General features: G+C 30.1%; 1 protein-coding gene across 1 annotated transcript; it reads right to left on the reverse strand.

The window, feature by feature from the left end:
* Nucleotides 1-4,540: 4,540 nt before the first annotated feature.
* Nucleotides 4,541-6,179, reverse strand: LOC106767773 (zinc finger protein 11-like). The gene is made up of 2 exons (XM_014652722.2): nucleotides 6,114-6,179; nucleotides 4,541-5,925 (listed from the first exon to the last, which is right to left on the reverse strand). The coding sequence occupies exons 1-2, from the start codon at nucleotides 6,177-6,179 to the stop codon at nucleotides 5,098-5,100; spliced, it is 894 nt and encodes a 297-aa protein (XP_014508208.2). The 3' UTR covers nucleotides 4,541-5,097.
* Nucleotides 6,180-19,856: the final 13,677 nt, after the last annotated feature.

Genomic DNA, 19,856 nt, shown 5'->3' on the forward strand with positions numbered 1-19,856 from the left:
TGATTTTGTTTAAATTTTATTTTAAAAATTATAAAAATATATTTTTTAATATTTGTGAAAATTTTAAAATATCTCCGAGGTTTTTCAAAATAGATACTCACAGGGTAACAGATGAGTTGCAGATTGAATTTTCATTGCGAGTCAAATTAAGATAAATAATGTCAACATTATTTATATACAGACTCATTATCATTCCTAATCCACACATTGGGTTCATAATATAAATGCTAGATAACATAGTAAACATTTATATACAATTTTGTAAATAATGTCAAAATATTGAAAGGCAAACATTTTATTTTTACAACAAAATGTTCTTTAATAATATAAAAAATAATATGTCAAATTTTCTTCTAGTCTTGAATGTATTTTATTTAATTTCATTTTTAAATTTCAATATATATATATATATCTATCAACATGTAAGATAAAAATGAAGTTTACATTTCGATCATAATAAAAAATTAATAATAAGTTACACAATAATATTAATAATTTTTATTAAAATAGATTTTAAATTATTATCTAATTCAATCTTACAAAAGATAAAATTCATATTTTACTTATATATTATGGATTAATCATATATTTAATAGATGTCAAATATTCAAATCACCGATATATATTAATTATAATTTATATTCCATTTATTATATTAATGCTCCTACATTGTACAAATACTAATCAAACTAGAATAATTAATATTCGACTAATTGACATATGATGTACATTGGATAACACTATGAACAAAATGCAAAGTTCAATTTGTGAAAAAACAACTATAATGGATCAATCTTTTACTGTGCATAATGAAACCTTTAACAAGGTCTTGAATTTAGAATGGGAAAGAAGCCAGTTCAATGCTACTCTTTTATTATATCTGTACCTATAATTTATAACTTGCATTCTCTCTTCCCTTCTTGCACTGTATCCAAATTTAATTAGAAATAAAAGACACTCAAGATACTATAATCTCTTAATGTATTGTGCAATTATTCATGATGCAATCATTCCTGTTAATCGGATAATGTTAATAATAAGAATCATAATATTACAAGAAAAAAAATATGGACTTATTGATTATAAAATTTATCTAATAATTATTAAAATTTACTTATAAATCAAAATTATCTATGACGTATCGATAGCAAAAAAAATTTGTCGATAAAATGTTTATTTAACTTTCGTTAATAAATAAAAAATTCACCATTAATTTTCGACGTTCAAAATTTATTGATAATGATAATCATCAAAATTCATCAATAATATTTTATCAGTAAATAACATAATTTGTTTTTTTTTCTTTGACATTTTTTTTTCTTCTTTTGTCTTTTTTTACCATTATCATTGTTGTATTCATCACTTGTGTCTCTTTCTCCTCATCCTCCTCCTTCTTCTCTCCTTTCTACACTTTTTCTCATTTCTTTTCCTTCTCCTCGTCTTATTTCTCCTTTCTTACTACTTTATCTATCTTTATCATCTTTCTCTCCCTCCTTTTTCTTTTTCTTCTCATTTTTCATTGTCATTATCACCTATAACTTCTATCATTACTAACGTCACCTTCATTATTACTGGCGTTATCACCCAACTTCATCTCTTTTTCTTTCTTCTTTTACTTATTTTACTTTTCCTTTCTTATTCAAGTTAATCTCCAATTAATTTATAATAAATATTTCATCAAATTTTGTGAAAGAATTAATATTCATTTTAGTGACAAATTTATTGACGAAAGTAATAATGAATTTTTAAAAAAAATACATTTATCAATTAATTTGTAAAAGATTAATCATCAACGTATTTACTAATGAAGTTTCAAAAAGTTTAATTTTCAACGGATGCCAATTAATCTTAAAAAAATTTATTACCAAAGAATTCAAAAATAAATAATTACCAAAAATTTACTTGAAAATTTTATTATAACATGTAAAGCTGTAATTTTGACACCCATTTTATTGAATAAAATATTTGTTAATAATAAACATTATAAATTTGGCTTACACTATTTCGATGGTGTGGTGATGCTTGTGGTGAGATTGTGAACAAACATGATAGTTCGATTTTTGAGTTTTTACATGTGCTGATTTGTGATTGATTTGTTCATAGACAATAAGAATATTTATTATATACTATAATTACATAGAAATATTAATTTTATATAATTTTATTTTAAAATACCATTTAAAAAACAAAGGAAAAATAGCAAAAGAAACTAAATATGTAATGCCTTACTGCTACTTACAATCGATACTTCAATTATTATCTTTATTAATATATTGCATATCAAGTTGACAAATGAATATAAGATTAGATAATTAAAACATTAAAAGGAAAAAAATAGTGATAAAATCATGGAAAAAAATTCAAAAAATGGCAATAACTCTAAAAAGTATTTTATATGTTAAGTTAATTTTCAACTTGCATGTTAATATAGTGTGTGTGTGTGGACAACGGAAGGAAGCAGCCCTAAATGCTAACTTTTCTTAATAGCTTGAGTTATCTTATTCTATGTACATTATAATCTGCCCGACAAAATCTAATCATTTATGTTTATATTTTTAACAATTCATTAAAGGGCGTGTTTATAATCAGATCACAATCACCAAAGAAAATAATTAATTGGATTTGTTCGACATGTAATTAATGATTTCAAAACTTGAATTTGCAAGTAACACATATTGGAGGAATGATTGAAATCAATCAAGATAGTAAAGGAAAAACATAAGACTTATAATTTTTTAAGTGTTTTTTTTTATATTATTATTATTAGATTAGAACTTAACTTTAATCTAAAATGTTGGAATGAGAGATGAAAGAGAAATGGTGGAGAGGGATGAGGGAGGTGAGTAAGGGATTGGGGTTTTTTTTTTTTTTAGTTTTGAGAATGAAAATTATTTAAATATCTTTCACCTTAAAACTTAGAATTCATGATAAATGAGGGTATTTTTATCTACTATAATCCGGTACACAGTGTTAAAACGTACCAACTGAAAAACAGGCATACACGTGTTAACAAACCCATATATATATATATATATATATATATATATATATATATATATATATATATATATATATATAATTTTTAAAATACAAATATTTATTACACGAATTATCAAGATGAAACTTTTATAAGAATAAGATAAAAACACTATGAAGCTTCAACAAATTAAGGTTTGTCCAATTTAAGTACTAATCCCTTTCAACAGAAAGAAATTCGACAATTACTTTAAGGACACTGAAATCTAAATGTTAAGAACAAACTACCCATTGTTTCGTTGAAAAACTTTCATATTGATTTTATATATATATATATATATATATATATATATATATATATATATATATATATATATATATATATATATATAATCTTCACAATGGAAATAAAAGAAAAAAATTAATTATTGAATAATAAAAATGAAAAAAATAAAAACAAAATTGTTATGATTGATTATATGTTAATACAAACTAACTAATTAGTCACAAATTCTGTAAACTATCCATATGTATATAAAGAAAATCCATGTAAACAGAAAGAGAGACAGAGCTTTGAATCAAACCATAACACTGGAAAGGAAAATAAAGTTATATCAAATAGAAATAGCTACTTAAAGCATTATAAGAGTTGAATAAAGCTACTATTGTTGTTTCTAGTGAAGCAATCCCTGCAAGAACTAGTACCACACATGTTTTTGTGACATAGGCATATAAGTTAAATAAAATATAAAAAATCTTATTTTTTGAAAGAATAATGGTTGCATTTGTAAGAAATAGGTTTTATAAATTCGTTCACACGAATAACGTAATAGTGAGACAATACGAGCACTCTCAATTTTTCTAAAAATTTAGTTTTTTTTCTTCATATTTTATTTAGCTTCTGTCCAATATAAAATAGTACGTGTTTTACTATTTTGTACTGTATAAATGTTTCATAAGAAATTATATGCTCGGTAAAGAAAATGCTAGATGGTTGAACACACACGCGTGAGAGAAGTATTATTTCTCACAAAACATTTACTACACAAATTAACACGAAACACACACATTTTTATTTTATTAATTTTTTTATAAATGTTTCGTAAATAGTATTTCTAATTTACAAAAGAAAAGAAAATAGATTTTATGAATTGATTCAAGACAAAAAACCTAAAAAGGAGTATTTCTCGCGAAACAATTACTTTAAATTAGCACGAAACACCTTACTCAACGAATATAGTCTTCTAAAGATTATATTATTAATGCTTTTCAATTGGTGATATAAACTTATCCATAAGTTTAATGCCTTCTCTGACATATAATTTTATATATTTCATGATAAATGCTGTTTAGGTATTCTTGTAAAAATTAAATGTAAAATATTAACTGGTATTTGTAATGACAGTATGTATGTGTGTAAATTAGAAATTACATAAATAATAAAATGATAAAATAGTAAAAAATTTGAAAATGATGTATTTGGAGTTTTGCATAAGTTTGAGTGAGAACATGTTAATATTACTCTATTAAAAGTATATATATAAAAGAAAAAAACCTCGAAAATGTATATGAGCAGGTAGACATATATGTACTGCAACATTTCTGAAACGGAAAATGACACTCCACTACAACCTTTCCTCAGTGTCTCCTTCGAACCCTAATCTTTCTTCCATCAATAAATTAATGGTAATTTTTTTATTTTTTTTTGAAAAATAATGGTACCAACTTACATTTTCCCTTTGTTTGAAGTTACATATGCGAAGCCTTGTCCTTCCTCCCTTTTCAATATAGGTCTTCAGGTGCACCTTTCGCAAAAGAACCAAATACTAACAAACTGAATGAAGCAAGAACTGGGATCCTTACAAAGAAATTGAACAAAAAAATAAAAGAAAAATATATCCAACCAAAAGATCCATATCAGAGCTTCAGCTGTAATATACGAGAATTGTACATGGTGTCTTCAAAACATAAATTACAGTACTTCTCTCTGTCATCTCTCGCCGCTTAGCTGTAAAAGAGAGCAAAGCACATGCACATAACTTCTCTTTTCTCTGGAGTTTGGACTTTGATCTTTCCTCACCTGCTTCACAAGACATTAAACAAATAAACCCAATCGTTTTCTCATGACGTTGATGTTGATCTATTTCCCAAACGGAGCTCTAGATCAAGCTCCTCGTGTTGGCCATGATGAGCGGAGGAGGTTGCGGGTTCTTGTTCCCCTTTCCCAGAATAAGAAGAGAGAACGGTCCTCCTCCTTGTGGCAGGCTGCGCCACTGAGAAATCAAAGGAGGCATTTGAGCAAGTTGGGAGACTCATTGGAGGGTGTGAAAGGGAAGAGGAGACAGAGAAAAGAGAGGAGGGAGAGTCAACACATGCATTATTGAAACTGGTGGTGTGGCCGAAAGGGGAGAATGGAGCAGTGTTAGGGCTAGGGAAGGGGTACAAGAGGCAGACCCCACCATTTGCGAAAGGGTCCGGAGAGTGAGAGAGGTTGAGAAAAGAGGGCGAGTGGTGTGAGCGGGAGAGAGGGGAGATGGGGTAGTGGTGGTGGTGGTGGTGGTTGTTGATGGGTGAGGGTTGGTGGAGGCGAGCACGGTCGCGGCGGTGAACGTTCATGTGGCCACCAAGGGCTTGTGCTGAACGGAACTCCCTTCTACAGAAAGTGCAGGTGTAGGACCTTGGAGGCCAGGTGGTGCCCATGATGTTGCTGGTGTCCTCTGCAAAGGCTCTGACCTCCCAGGAGTCATCTTCTTGGTCCCTTGGATTCCACATCGATGGAGGAGAGGTGGTGATGGAGTTAGGGTTTGGATGGTAGAATTTTTGGATCTGGTCACCGAGACAAGGCCAATCCCTGTAGCCATGGTACTGAAACTGACATTTAAGATAGATAGATAGATAAGTGATGGGAGAGTTAGTCGATGTGGGAATGAACAAATTGGAGATAGCTAGCTACCAAAAATATATATAAATTGGTTAAATATATGTAGTAGGGACCAAAATCAAGCCCTCAAAACCCCAATCGAATGTATCACCCAGCATTTGGATCCTCTATATATACAAACATTACATCATACTTATCTTAATTAGTGACAACTTTCATATGTTGCTTCAAACATCTTAAGTTATTAATTAATTACCTTCTTTCCTTTGGCTTCTACGCCTTCAAAATGTCTCAGACGCTCCTCTGCCACTTGTTTAATCATCTCCCCGCCTTAAACAACCACCAATAACATGATAAAAATGTTATTTCATTGCTTATAAGTAATATTAACATTTTATATAATAAGTTGGTAATTTAGACTACGAGTTTAAAAACTTCATGTCTTTTACGACTTTACTTTCTATGTATTTTTAATTAAAATATTTTTACAGCACAACATCAACCAGTAAAATTAATAGTATGCATAATTAATACTTCATTTTGTTTGTATATAAAGTCATCGTAGTATTTAAATAGTTATACTATCAGTCTAATTTTCAGTAAACAAATAATGCTAATGACTAATAAAAAATATTAAATAGCGAAAAATGTAAATTTTCTAAGTATAAATGAGATGAAAAAAGTCATCATATTTTATGATGGTTAATTTTTAAAGCTATTAAATTCATTGCTCGTTGAAACACTGATAATTCTCGGCAAACAAGTTTCACAAAAGGACTGTTTCAAGGATCTTAATTAAATGATTAAGAATTATTTAAAGTTCTATATTTCGAATTTTTATAATATTAAAATTAAAGCAGTACATATTTTTAATATTTAATAATGTTTCCCAATTTTATACTATTGCCTGTAATACAACTCTAAACATAAAATATTTTTTTTAAAAAAAAAACCTCTAAAATTGAGAATATTAAAAATGGCTGACTAACCCCATACAAGGTATGGAGGATCTGCTTGTTGACTGATTTTGAAAGGACACTGGTTAAAGATTTAAAGGTGGAAAATAATTATTGAAAATTGTAAGAAAATATATAAAAAAATGTATTTTTATGTTTCTCAATATATATTGTTTGAAGTGTTGTTTTGTATTTTTGTTTATTTCCCTTTTCTGACCCTTTCATCTAAATTGAGTGCAGATATATAGGACAACCAATTAAAGACACCCCTATAAAGAAACACTTCAGACATAACTTTCTTCGCCTGTGAAAACACCAAGAAATTACATTCTTGTCATTGTTTGTGTCGTCCTGTTCAAGCACCTACTCTTAGCTTCAACCTAAACATGACCCTCTTAATTACAACTGACTAATCCTTTACTTGCATTGCATATCTCAACTTGTTAATGCTACGTTAAACTATTATTAAATAATAATTAGTTTCGTATCTATTGTCAAAAAACAACAGAAACATAAATTCCTTTGGTTTTGTTAAGACACATAAATTCCTTTGGTTTTGTTAAGTCCGAGAGTAATAACTGTGAGCAACAACATCTCTTTGAAATGTTATACATCATATCTTATCTACCAAGGAACAATCTATATATTTCTCCCAAATGGTCAAACCTTTTGTTTTCAATATAAAACTGATACAGTTAGATTTTTTAACATAAAAAAAGACTTCCTTGAAAGAGGTAACATTTACTTCAGTAATCATTACATTAAAAAATAAATAAATATTTTTTAACTCCATTCTATTGAAAAATATCTTGAATGAGAAATATCAGTTAAAGCCAGATTTTCTAACGGTATTAATTGGAGTTTGAACATAGCGTGTTTCTTTTTTTGTTTACTGTTTTCAGGAGTTCCTTTGAACCATGTGTGTGGTCTGCGTCTGTGTTGTACTATTTCTTAACTTTTGACATGCTGTATTTGTTGAGTCTATGATCTACTACCAGAAGAAGGAAAACATGTCATGTTCTAATAATGGGAATTGTTAAAGTTCTGAAACTCGAGTCATCTCCTAATAATAGAAATTGTTTCTGAAACTGGTCTTGGTATACCACGATTCAATCATGTCAAAATTTCTGAATAATAATGCATATCATATGTATCAGAAACTCCTTGGTCAAATAGTATTAAATTCGATTTCTTTAATGAAGGTATCAATTAACATGAACTTGTAAATACAAAAAAAAAAGAGAAGATTTTACTTAAGCTCCCAATAGAGAATATGTAATCTTTTAATCAAGATTTCAATTAACTTTTGTTTAAAGAAGAGTTAATTTAAGTCTATAATTAACATTGTAAATAAACTAAAGTCATTTTTGTAGCATGAAAAAAAAAAAATCAAAGAAACGTGTGTGCGCGCGTGTATGATACAAAAGCAACCGATAATATTAGTTCTGTTTTATATATTAAAAAAATAACTAAAATAGATAAATTTGAAGGAAAAAGTTTTTTTAACAATTATGTTTTGATAATTTTTTGACAATGCAAGATAGTTTGTGATTAATCCGTTTGAAATATTTTTTTTAAATATAAATTCAAACAAATCAATAAAATGATGACATATGTTCCGTTGTAAAAAAAATTGTTAAAAAAAATTGTCAAAATATCAACATCCAAATTTAAAATACGTTGTGAAATATAATTAAAGTTGTGTCTTGAAACATAAGTATTATTTAGTGAAAAACATGTTTTAACAAATTATTTCTATTTAAAAAAATAAAAACAAAATCATGTTATAATATACAATTTTTAATTTTGAAAATAAATTAAGAACCGAATTCTATTTAAAACATGATATTTTTTCATAGGAATGAACACATATCTATAATTTATTTAAAATCAATATATTTCAATAAGTGATAAAATGAAAACTAATATACATGTAACATAATAATAACATATCATGTTATTATTGTCATGTCACATAATGTCAATTTTATACATATCAAATTATTATTTTTTTAAAAAATATATAAAAAAAATTACTATATGTGATATCTTCTTTAACAGCGTTATATGATAATTGCTTCATTTTTTTTCAAAAATAACAATCAATTGAAACAAAATAAAATAATTAAAATTGAGGAACCGATCTAGAGCTTATAACTAAAACATAAACCCTTGGACTGATTAAAGCTTTAAAAATAACATAACTAGACATGTAAAAAAACGTTACCTATAATTAATAACTTTTCTAAAAAGGTGAAATTTTTAAGGTTGGAGATCATTAACAAAAATATTAATTTATTTTCAGCTACCTTAATATTTTACGCGGCACATTTTCTTGAATATACTTTAGGCTCAATTGTTATTAGTTGTGTCTGCGTTAACTTAGCATAATACTATAGAAACTAGCAAAATTTTTGCAATGGTGTGTAGCTATTGAAAGGAAACAAAATTGGAATGAAATATGGTGTCTCTAGTAAAAAGAAATAAATTATATTCCCTAATTTTTGGATACGAGAGAATACTAAATAATAAATCTAAATTTCACACTAGATAAAAATAATAAAATTGAATAAAACTTATAATTTATCATATCTTAAAGTTTTAGATTATTAATTGTATGAAAATTTTTTATGTAAATTTATCTTATATTTTTTGTTTTTTCTGAATAATGAAGCCCCTCCAACCAAGAATTATATATCTGCAAAATAAACTAGTGCATAGATAATAGGCAATATGGTGAAGCAATAGACAGAGCTTAGTTTAATAATTGCATTGAGCTATAATATTGAATGAGATGCCACATAATTTAAACCAATAAAAAATAAAAATAAAAAGGGTATGTTTTTATTTGGGAAGATGATAACCTGACAGGATTTGAGAGCTTCGGTACAACAAAGATAATCTATCAACATCGTTTTAATATTGTGCAACAGGGGACCACCAAACTGTAGCAAAGAGGGATGGACACAAACAACTCACTAAATACAAAGTACTAAAATTCTAACCGCTTTTTTACTCAGAAATCTTAATACTTCACTCTAAACTATCTAATAAATAAAGGTAACTCTTTCGGTAGTGGATCTGCACACTCACGTACATATTTACTTCTCAATCCTTCAAGTCGTCCGGTTATCGATGTTTCCTCCTCAACCTTCAAACCGTCCGTCTCCCGCTCCTCTTCTCTGGTAACGGTCGGTCGACTACCTGCGCAAGATACTCCGACGCTCAAGTTAGAATTAAGTTCCTTCAGTTACTTGGTTCTTAGTATTAAATGCGATTCAATTTAAGTAACCTACCTCTTACTGTTGACCTCTATATATAGTGTCAGTTTTGGGCTCGAGGTTAAGGCTCTTATAATCAAAGCCCAATAACACCTTAATCAAGACCCAAAAGCTGTTAAACTCCTATTAAAATTTAACTTGCAAAATCACAACCATACTAATGAAGGAAGAAAAAACACCTATGTATTCACTTACAGTGCAAAATAAAATATCACTGCAGGTGGTGAAATGGAGAATCTCTCTAGCTGCATCATCAATGTTGATTTAATATATAACCCACAAAATTACCTTTTCAATTACACGCGGGTATAATTTCGGAGGAACTTTCTTTGAGTGACCACAAAAATAGTTAAATAAATGTTTAACAAATGCTATAGAGATCATCTTAACCGAAAGCATTTTTAATACCTTCAAAATATCATAGATTTTTAAATAAATATTATGGGCCATGTAAACCATTTTCTTAAATTAGTTGTGGAGAAGGTCTTAATACAAAAGGAATAATTGGCGAGGGTCTTTTTCTTTATTATATTAAACGCTAATTAAAAAAAAATGTCGTTGATTAGGAATATCGAAATGAGTCAATTTTACTCACAAAAGTTTATTTATCAGGGAAGATTCGACTAAATATAGAGTTAATTTGCAATATATATATATATATATATATATATATATATATATATATATATATATATATATATATATATTTAAATCTAACATTATAAGTTAGTTTTATGGAAATGAATTAATTTAAATATCAAAATTATGGATTAAAGTATATCCTAACAAAATTTTATATTTGTCGAGTTTATTCACTACAAGAAAAATGAGTATTATAGACAAAATTTTATATTCGTCAATAAATACTATAATTTGGTTCATCTTTTCCCTCCTTTCTTCTTCTTCTAAATTCAGGCAAGATTATAGCCCTTGCAAAGACCTGTTATCGCATGCACCTCGTCGACATGACGTTTTCTCCGTTTGCAACTTAGGATGCCTAGCCGCCAGTATGCTCTATCCTCTTCCAAGCTGCCGACACAACTATATGTATAAGCTGTAACCATACTTCTTTCTTCCATTTTATGAAATCTGAAAAATGGAATTTTTGGTCTGTGTGAATGGTGGGTTGGTTATGGAATTTTTGGTCTGTGTGAATGGGTGTTTGAAACATGGAAGATGAAGGATGAAGGATGAAAAATGGGGAGTTTATTGGTTGTTTGAAAAATTACTCAATAAACTTTGAATGAAGGATGAAGATATGGTGAGTTGTAGAGCGTATGTTTGGAAAAAAAACGTCACCTTTTTTATCAACAAATTTACCGACGAATATGTATTACTCACGAATTTATCAATAAAAAAATTTGTCGATAAGTGAAGTATGTATTACTAACATATTTACCTATGGAAAAATCTATTGATAAATAATCCATTTGTAATTAAATTTTCAAAATCTATCATTAAAATTCGTCGATAATTTCAAGAATTTTTGTAGTGGTTATTTTACTTGCTATTGGATCACCCATTAATGTCTAGTTTCAAGCTTAGGATGTATATAACTCGATGTGATAGGTGTGTTGGAAGTTCCACATTGAGTAGAGATAAAACCAATTTAGAGTATATATGTGAGTGCAAACCTCATCTTAAAAGCCAGTTTTGTGTGGTTGAATTAGGCTCAAAGTCCAATTCTTAACATGGTATCAGAACTTTACTGTTTATCTTTGCAAAGTTAATTTTTCGTTAGATTTCTTTTTTTACTCGTTATCGAACTGCTATCAACCACACAAACACACACACACACGCATATATTGATACTATTTTACAAGGCAGCTTCAATATTGTCAAGTTAGTAGTTAATAAACTAGATATGATTAAAATAATTCTAAGTCGTTTTTCAACGAAGACGAAATTGCTTTGAAATATTTGATTCTTATGAAGACTCTGAAAGGTTGATAAAATTCAATGTAATGTTTAAAATAAAAGTGAAAATTTATCATAATGAAATTAATATTGAAGAATGTTGTGAGCTTAATTGAAGGACAAGGCTAACTCCACCACTTTTCAAAGATAGATTCATCATCGGTTTTCCACATATTATTATTCAATTGATTATTGTTTGAGTTTCAAATTAATTAAAGTACATTCTTAATTAATTTGAGGGCAATATTTCAATTAACCAAAGTAGATTCTTAATCAAAAGCAAGACTTTTGTAAATTATTCACAATAAATTCATCTAAAGTACATTTTCAATGAAATCCTATTGTGTGTTTAATTATGTCTATTCTTTAATCTCCTAACCAAATTTTAAACAAAGAAAATTCTGAATTACTTATTGTTAAAGTTTGTACCACTAATCAAAGTACATTCTCAATTAGTAGCAAAAACTCATTCAATCATATGAAAGTTCCTAAATTAATATTCTTAACCAAACCTAGAAACCCTTAAGGTTGAGTTAGGTTTAAAGTCCACTTTTCAACATGGTATAAGAGCCAAGTGAAATTTGTTGTTTCTTTGGAATATTTTTCCATCCATTATTTGGTCGCTATCGAACCACCCATTAATGTCTAGATCCATGCTCAAGATATATATACCTCAACGTGAGGGATGTGTGTTGGAAGTCTCACATCGACTAGAGATAAAGTCAATTTATAGTATATAAGTGTGTCTAAACCTCACCTAACAAGCTAGTTTTTTGGGATTGAGTTAGGCCTAAAAACCTCTTCTTAACACTCTCGGGTTTACAAGTCAAAAAGTTTGTAACATAGCTCGACATACCATGAATTGGTGGGTGGGTTGTCTCATTTAATAATGTTTTGTTTTTTAATTTATTTTATATATTTGTTATAGTACAATCAAAATGGATTCACTTGATTCATTATTTTATAGCATTACAATCAACTTATTCATCTATTTTACCAAACATTATTATAAAGATAATAATTAAAAATTAAAGTGTCAACTTACGTAACAAATAAATTAAACATCCAAATTATTCAAACATTATTGAACATTATTATAGTATTTAAAAACATCAAATAACCTACATGTAAATAATTATAATACAAAATTTGTGAAAAAAAATGTAAAAAAGCTAATAAAAGGTAGAGTTGTTGGTGATGTGTTGTGGATCAATCCAACTCAAACACATTTAACCTACACGTTAAGTGTGTCAAATCTAATTTGATTCACATTTAAAAGTACTAATTTTTTCCAACCCAATCTAGTTCAAACCTGTGGAGAGTTTGAATGGCTCAGAGGTTGAAACTCTTTCACATATTTATTTATGTTATATCAGTATGACTGGAATAGATGAGCCGACAAGATGATTGGAATAGACAAACTGGCAAGATGGTTAGAATGAACAAACTAACCAAATTAGCTCAGATGAACCAGATTGACGAGATGGTCGGAAAGAATGGATTCACGATATTGACAGATTGATGAAATGGTTGAATTAGACAAATTAGTCAAACTTGTCATGCTTGTTTATTCAACCTGATCTTTTTTGTTATTTCTATTTAAAAAAAAATATATATATATATATATATACGTAACACGGATAAAATGCTAGTTTATAATATAAAAATAGATAAACATATATACTTTTTAAATGAAATTTCATGATATTTAATATGTAACAAATTGATCAATTGAATTTTTATATATTTTGAAATGCTAAATTGAAAGTAGACTACGTATCGACAGTTTTTTTTTCCTACACCTCTCTAAGTTTCTTTCTTCTTGCAATCCCATAAATTTACTTTTCTATTTTTTTTCATAATTCATAATAACTTTTGGGGATTATGAATTCAAAAGGTAAATTACTTTTAGGTCATGTAACTTGAAAACTATTTTTTATAAAATAATAACTTTTGGATTATTAAAAAATCAGTTTTAATTAGTTTTAACTTTTGAATTGTACAATTCAAATATATTTTTAATTTTTGAATTGTATAATTCAAATTCGTTTTTAACTTTTGAAATTTGAAAATTATTTTTAATTTTTAAATTAGGTAATCCGAAAGTTAATTTTTTAGAAAAAAATGACTTTGAGATTTTACAATTCAGAAATTATTTTTCGTATTATACAATTCAAAAAGAAAACAAAATGAAAAAAAAAAGGAGTGCAAGAAAAAAATATTAATCATTTATTCATTTTTCAAAAGTAATTTAAGCATATATACGAGTAAAAAAATAAAAAGTATATTAAAGATTTTGTCTAAATTTAATTTAAGTATTATTTTTGCATCAGTATTAGAGAAATTAAAGTTATAGAATAAACTAAGAATAGTAATAAATATATTTTAATATTTGAAGAAGATTAAAAACTTAATAAAAAGTATACAGTAATTTCAATATAATAATATTTACTTATTTTATAAAAGTAATTCAAATGAAAAACTAACTCATTTCTCCTTCCCCGATGGTTTGTTAAGTTACGTAAGAGTGTGTGATAAAGGGATGTGATCCGCCAACAAATAAAAAAAAATATTATATTATAATTTAAATAATTAATTCTTATAAACTAAATTTTAATTTTTAATTATGATAATTATTTTAATTTATTTAATTAAAAATATTAATTACTCAATTAAAATTTTAAAAAGTATTTATATGATGAAATATATTTTAATATTTATCTCTTTTATTTTTTGTATATATAAAAAATTTAAAATTAAAAAAAAAAAAAACTTAAAAAAAGTAGTGGGTCAATTTGTTAGCCTGTCATGTGGTAAAATAGATTACAACTTTTAGATAATTTTTGTTCCACCACCACCATAACCTCATCTATTCATTAAACTAGGTCAAAACTAATTATACTAACCCGTTTTGTTTTGTTATCTCTATAAAATAGTAAGTTCAACGATTTAATCTGATTCGTTTAGAAAATCTATTAATTCATTTCATTTCGTTTTATTTTAACCATTTTAAGTAATATAATTTTATTATATTTTATTTCACTGCAATTCATTTCAATCCTCTACTTCTACACTAATTCAAATATAAAACGGTGAAGGATAACCTAATTTAGAAGCCATTTTCCTTAACTATAATTTTTGAATTATTTGTAATATGTTTACTGTGTAATAAAATAGGCCCAATGGATGAAAGGCCCAAAACGCTGCTGGCCCAGACGCTGACTGCAAAGGGTGAGTCTGGATTCTTCCTTGGCAGAAAGTAGGTGAGGCTGTCTTCTCACTCGTTNAGAGACGCGATGGAGAGAAGACCCAAAACGCAACGCCAGAGCTGGTTTCTTCACAGCAACTCNATCAAGCGTGGTCGGATGAAGGTGAATGTTGTGCGAGAAGAGAAAATACGAGTTCAAGCNAAGCAGAGAGAAAACAAAGGTAAGAGCTTTCTGAAGTATTTGTTTTATTTGAATGAATGAAAACAGTAGATCAGAACCCTTCTTATATAGGGTTCTGTTACAATGTAGAATGTTCATAAATCTGTTAGAGATCCTAACAGAACAGTCTAAAACATTAATGAAAATATCTAGATTAAGGAAAAAGCTCTTAAGAGCATTAACTACTCAAAACAGAAACTTTAACACACCCCCCTCAAGCTGGATGGTGGATGTTCACCAATCCAAGCTTGGGTATGATAGATTTGAAGTGAGTTCGATGAGGGAACTTGGTGAATTCATCAACAAGTTGCTCCTCTGAACGTATAGGAAGCAGATTCAAAAATTTGGCTTGAATCTTCTCACAGACCACATGACAGTCTAGCTCGATGTGTTTGGTCTGCTCATGGAAACTATGATTGTGGGCAATGTGTCTCGCAGAACCGTTATCGCAATACAAAACAGCAGTGGCAGTGGGTTGGACCTGGAGATCTTGTAGAAGGTAGTGAATCCATTGCATTTCATAGACAGTGGCAGCCAAGGCACGATATTCTGCCTCAGTGGAGGACCTCGACACTGTACTTTGTTTCTTCGACTTCCAAGACACTAATGAGGATCCTAGAAAAATACAATAGCCCGTGGTTGACCTCCTGGTGTTGGGGCAAGTAGCCCAATCCAAGTCACTAAATCCTTTGACTTGCGTGTCAGAGTCAGCAGCAAAGAAAAGTCCTTCTGAAGGACTAGACTTGATGTATCTCAGAATGTGCTGGAGCGCTTTATAGTGATGATTAATGGGCTCCTGCATGAATTGATTCAATAGGTTAACACTAAAACACAAGTCAGGTCGAGTATTAGTTAAGTAGAAAAGCTTCCCTATCAATCTGCGGTAGGAGCTGGGATCCTCAAGATAATCCTCTGTCTTGTATAGCAGACTTGTGTTGCTCAAAAAGGGAGTGGTACATGGTTTGCTTCCCAACATTCCCATTTCTTCAAGTATGTCAAGAGCATACTTTCTCTGACAGAGATGGATTCCTTTCTTGTACCTAGCTACTTCAAAGCCCAAGAAATATTTAAGTTCTCCCAAATCTTTGATATGAAACCGTTGGTCCAAGAGAGTTTTTATATGAGTGATTTCCTTCATAGAGTTTCCTGTTATAATGACATCCATCTACGTATACAAGAAGAGCTGTAAAATCTGTAGAATTTCTTTTTACAAAGAGAGAATGGTCAGATTTAGATTGAGCATAATCAGCTGAAATAAGAAAATTAGATAGCTTCTCAAACCATTGACGGCTAGCTTGCTTTAGGCCATATAGAGATTTTGTCAATCTGCATACTTGCCCTTCCCTTTCAGCCTTCAATCCAGGTGGAAGGTCCATATATACTTCTTCCTTTAAGTCTCCATGCAAGAAAGCAGTGTCAACGTCAAGTTGGTGCAAAAACCAGTTCCTTGAGGCTGCAAGAGCAAGTAGAATTCTAATAGAAGTGAGTTTTGCAACAGGGGAAAAAGTGTCTAGGTAGTCTATCCCTTCTTGTTGAGTGTAGCCTTTTGCCACTAGTCGGGCCTTGTACCTCTCTATACTCCCATTAGCTTTATGCTTGACCTTATATACCCATTTACATCCAATGGGTCTTTTACCAGGGGGAAGCTGGGTTAAATACCAAGTAGAGTTGTCTTGTAGGGCTTTGATCTCCTTTCGCATAGCATCTGCCCATTCTGGGCTGTTTTTGGCTTCATCATATGAGCTGGGTTCCTTTGCAACACTCACAGCAAGGGTGTATCTTAAATGTTTCTCTGATAGATTATTATAAGACAAAACATTAGCAATAGGATAGGGAGTCTTCAAACCATTCTTTATGCATAAAGATGCTGATGACAGTTTATTTGCTTCATGCACATAGTCCTCCAAGTAAACAGGTGCTTTTCTTATTCTATCAGATCTTCTCTGATTGGCTCCTTGTATTTCTTCTGCTGGGTTAGACTCGTCAGCAGTGACATTAGCACTCTCAGCTGGGCCTTCACCACTATCTATATAACTGCAAGGCAAATTGTTAAGGAAAAACTCACTGTCTTCACTTTCACCATTATCGATTTCATTATTTTCCAAATCTTTGCAAGGGAAAACATTTTTATAAAAAATAACATTTCTACTGAGGAATATTTCTCTATTATTAATGTCAAGTACCACATATCCTTTAACTCCATTTCTGTAACCCAGAAAAATACCTTTTCTGGCTCTAGAATCAAGCTTAGTTCTTTTGTTCTCTAAGGTAGAGGCAAAACACAAACAACTAAATACCTTTAAATCAAGGTAAGTGAGGGGATTGTTATGCAGAATTTCGTACGGAGTCTCATCTCCAATGACAGATGATGGCAACCTGTCTATTAAGTATATAGCATGTGAAAGAGCATATGACCAATAGATATGAGGGAGGTTAGATTGGAAAATTAAGCTACGGACCACATTCAATATATGTTGGTGTTTTCGCTCTACAACAGAATTCTGTTGTGGAGTCTCAACACAACTTTTCTGGTGTTCAATGCCATAGGACTCATATATGTTACTGCAACTAAACTCAGGGCCATTGTCGGTTCTAATTATTTTAACAGATTTATTGAACTGAGTTTTAACTTTCATGATAAAAGAGTGTAAGAGATCTCTAGTCTGACCCTTGTTTCGCATGAGAAAAGCCCAAGTGTGCCTACTATAATCATCTACAACAGTTAGGAAATATCTATGCCCATGTATAGAAGAGATAGAGGTAGGCCCCCATATGTCACAATGTATTAAATCAAAACAGTTGGTACTCATAGAAATACTTTTAGGAAAAGGCAATTTTCGTTGTTTAGCATAGTGGCATATATCACAAGCATCATTCAAAACAGTTTGAACATAAGGGAAAAATCTACATATTTTCTCAACAATCTTGTGCCCAGGGTGGCCTAGTCTATAGTGCCATAGGTTCACATTTACATGTTTAAAAGAAAAACTAAAGCTAGAGGTTGGGCTCCTTTCGAAAGGCTGCAAGTAGTAGAGGCCTTTATGCATATCAGCACATCCAATCATCTTCAAGGTGGAGCTGTCCTGTATTTTACACATCTCAGATTCAAAAATTAGTGTGCAATTCATATCTTTGATCAAACTCTGAACAGATATGAGGTTAAAGCTAAATTCAGGTATATATAGAACATTAAAAATTCTGAAATTGGCAGTGAATTCCACAGTTCCTGCATAATGAGCAGTAACAATAGAACTGTTTGGTAGCTTCACAGATATAGGAATGACTTTATTGAATGTTAGAAATTGATTCTTGTCATGGGTTACATGGTCAGTGGCCCCTGTGTCAATAATCCATGAGGACATACCTTGTTTGTCCTCAGCTGTATCTCTTTGTATTTGGATGATACTGTGTGAAGTATTGTCCACCTTTTCCAACATCTACAATAATCTCTGCATCTGTTCAGGGGTGAAGGAACTCTGGACAGAGTTCTGTTGATTGGTCTGTCCACTGATTTGTGGTGCTTCTGATTTAGAGCAGGCATTAGCTGAACTCCACTCATTTTGTCCCCTGTTTGCTTCACTTTTCTTGTACCATGGTGGGTATCCATGCTTGGAGTAACACTCATCAACGGTATGGTTCATTTTATTGCAGTAGGAGCATTGTTTCCCATAATTGGAACTCCTTCCTCTTCCCCTGCCTTGATTGTAAGGCTGAGGTCCACGTCCACGACCTCTTCAACTCTGTTCACCCTTCCACTGACTCTGTTTTTCAGTGGTATTGGCTAGAATCTTAGTGTCATTTTGATGGGTAATTCCAGAATCATGCTTTTCTTGTCTTTCTTGCTGTATGATCGATGAAAACACACGGTTGATAGTGGATAGAGGTTCCATTAACAATATTTGAGTCTTTACTGTACTATAGCTTTCATTTAACCCCTTTAAGAAGCATATGACATGCTCCATCTCTCTGTAATTATGGGAAACTTGAGAAAGTTCACAGCTGCAAGGGATTTTGCAGCTGCAGTTCGGAATGGGTCTCAAGGATTCCAACTCTTCCCATGAGATCTTCAAGTCAGTAAAATACTGACTCACACTTCTTTCTCCCTGTTTAATAGAGTGGATTTCTTGGAGCAAATATGAGAGTTTGAAATAATCTCCTTTAGAGAACCTTTCTTTCAATTCTTTCCATAGTTCTTGGGCATTTTCTACATATACAACACTTTGTGCAATTTGGGTAGAGAGAGTCTTGGTGATCCATGACAGCACCATCATGTTGTTTCTTTCCCATGCATCAAAGAGAGCATCATTTCTGTTGGGTTTCTTGATCCCCCCGTTTATGAACTTTACCTTGTTCTTGGAGAGGAGAGCTCTCCTCATGTTCCTGCTCCAGGATGTATAATTGGATTCATTGAGTATTT

This window comes from Vigna radiata, chromosome 7 (genome assembly GCF_000741045.1).
Source record: "Vigna radiata var. radiata cultivar VC1973A chromosome 7, Vradiata_ver6, whole genome shotgun sequence".
Taxonomy (NCBI): Eukaryota; Viridiplantae; Streptophyta; class Magnoliopsida; order Fabales; family Fabaceae; genus Vigna; species Vigna radiata.

What these genes read in the sequence shown, in the direction of transcription:
- LOC106767773 (XM_014652722.2), bottom strand. Translation starts at nt 6,179, where the DNA reads ATGATTAAACAAGTGGCAGAGGAGCGTCTGAGACATTTTGAAGGCGTA. An exon ending in TAGAAGCCAAAGGAAAGAAG is followed by an intron (nt 5,926 to 6,113) that starts GTAATTAATTAA and finishes TATTTTTGGTAG; the next exon opens with CTAGCTATCTCCAATTTGTT.